Genomic DNA, 2,439 nt, shown 5'->3' on the forward strand with positions numbered 1-2,439 from the left:
TAATTTATTCTATAACTTATAAGCATACTCATTATAGAAATGATTAAAACAGCACAGTTACATTAATATTAATTTTTACAATAATATTAAAGAGATAAAAAATAATTAAAATTTATTTTATTTAATATTTTATTAATTATAATAATAATTAATAAATACTATATAAGACAAAATTAAATTATTTTAACTAATTTTTTATTATCTCTCGTACATTACACAACATTTATTTGAACTACATAGACATACGATTGAGTAAACAAGAGGCACACACCAACACATACACACGACTAAAAAAAGAAAAATAAAAGTTCCATAGAGTTCATTATAGAGTTTATGAGAAAATTGTTACTTAAATTATTTTTTTATTAATTTAATATTAATAATAATTAATTATATTAAAAATACATAAAGAATACATAATACTTTATGTATTTTTTATGTACTCTTATTATAATTAATTACCATTAACATTAAACTAACAAAATAAATAATCTAACTAACAAAGATCACAACATCACACACAGTAATGATGAGCCTTCTCACTGTTTATTAAAAGAGTCCTATCATACGGTTATGGATGAGCTGAGCTTATTCTGAAGTTGAAGGAGTTGAAGGAGAAGCAGCGTTACTGAGCTGGACCACAATGACAGAGATGTTGTCTTTGCTACCACGAGCCATGGCAAGCTCCGCTAGCAGAGTGGCGGCTGCCTCCGCGGATGTGGTCATGCCGGTCTTGCCACTAAGGCAACTTCTCACAAGTTGGCACGCAAAACTGTTAGACACCACATCCCACAGTCCATCACTTGCTACCACCACAAACTCATCGGAATCTGTTCGGGGGGACACCTGTATCTCCGGTTGAGCTATCACAAATGGCTTCATGTAGTGGTCCCCTATGGATCTTGATGTAGCAAGAACACCTAAAACACGATTCCCATCCCAATCGATCACTTTTCCACCTGCTGCTTCTATTCTCTCTTTCTCATCCTCACGATCAGGCTGGCCATAATCCAAAAACAAAAACACAATTTCATATTATTCATTCATTTAACAATTTTTAGTTATTATTTTTATACGAGATATGTTTACGTGAGTATTCAAAAAGCATTAATCATGCATGTGCATCACCTTATGATCACGTGAAAGCGGCAAGGCTTCGCCGCCGCGACACAGCACCGCCCTAGAGTCTCCGCAGTTGCCAACCACAATCTCCTCCTTTCCAACAACAAGCACCGTCGCAGTAGAACCCATGGTGTTCCCATCCGCCATGTCATCATTGCCCTCGCCACCTCCAATCTCTTGGTCCATCTTCATGAAGCACGAGCATATCACTTGATGCCAATCCAAAGGCCCTGCTGCTTTCGCCTCCTTCATTTCCTCCGCCAACAACATGTGCAGCTTCTCGCGGCAAGTATTCGCCACCATACTTCCACCGTGACCGTCGTAAACCGCAAAGAAATCGTAACCTCCAGAATGGTCTTCCACCGGCACGAAACCGGGGACCACTCTGACGGCGTCCTCCATGACTCTCCGTCGGCCTATGACGGATATTAAACCATAGGAAGCTGATGCGACGGCGGTGCAGTTCTGCTTTGGCGCGTTGTTAGCGGTGGAGGAGGATGAGGATGATGAATCTTCCATGGAAGGAAGGACAGCTACCTCGGTAGAGGCGAACCTGCTAGATCGCTTTCTCTTCTTTCCCAAAGTATCGTAGCGGCGGTCGATTTTTTTTGATTTTGTTTCGGCGGTGCTATCCATGGAACGTATGAAGTAACTGAGTTATAATTGATAGTGATCTATTTGAAGTGCTTTGACTAGAGAGAGAAAGGGTCAGTGGGTCACACATACACGCATAACGGCACAAATATATAGGGAAAGGAAATAAAGAAAAAAATTATGCTTCTATATTTTAAGTATATTTATGATGCAACTAATAATTGATATATAAATAAATTATTATTTAAAAATTATGAATTATAAATTCGAGAATGTATCTAATATCAATTAATATTTTATAAGCTTATTATTTTTAGTCCTAATTCACGCAACATGTTTTTTTAAATAAATTTCTATGCTTATTGGACTTGTAAATAGATTTAAGTTCAAACTTATGAAAAATAATAGATAGAGACTTGGATTATATATTTACAACATAACTTGTCTAAGTTATAGCTAGATTGGTATTGATTTATTTTTACTTCTAACCACAATACCATTAAGAACGTGTTTAATTTAATTTTTTGGCATAAAAAACACTTCTAAGTAGGTTTAGTTTCTATATTTATTTATTACTATTTTATTCTCTTCTTTGCAAAGAAATAGAAAGAACAATCCATCTTAGAAATTATTATTTCTATTAGAAATGAAAAATTAAATAAAAAAGTTAATCTTAAAATAATAATAAAATTATAAATAATAAAAAATTATAATCTAAAATTA

At 34.6% G+C, this 2,439-nt stretch overlaps 1 protein-coding gene across 1 annotated transcript; it reads right to left on the reverse strand.

Annotated features, from left to right (window-relative positions):
• Nucleotides 1–224: 224 nt before the first annotated feature.
• LOC107488313 (probable protein phosphatase 2C 8) lies at nt 225–1,822 on the reverse strand. Its single transcript, XM_016109041.3, has 2 exons — nt 1,129–1,822; nt 225–999 (listed from the first exon to the last, which is right to left on the reverse strand). The coding sequence occupies exons 1-2, from the start codon at nt 1,756–1,758 to the stop codon at nt 589–591; spliced, it is 1,041 nt and encodes a 346-aa protein (XP_015964527.1). The 5' UTR covers nt 1,759–1,822; the 3' UTR covers nt 225–588.
• Between the last annotated feature and the right edge of the window lie 617 nt (nt 1,823–2,439).

This window comes from Arachis duranensis, chromosome 5 (genome assembly GCF_000817695.3).
Source record: "Arachis duranensis cultivar V14167 chromosome 5, aradu.V14167.gnm2.J7QH, whole genome shotgun sequence".
Lineage (NCBI taxonomy): Eukaryota > Viridiplantae > Streptophyta > Magnoliopsida > Fabales > Fabaceae > Arachis > Arachis duranensis.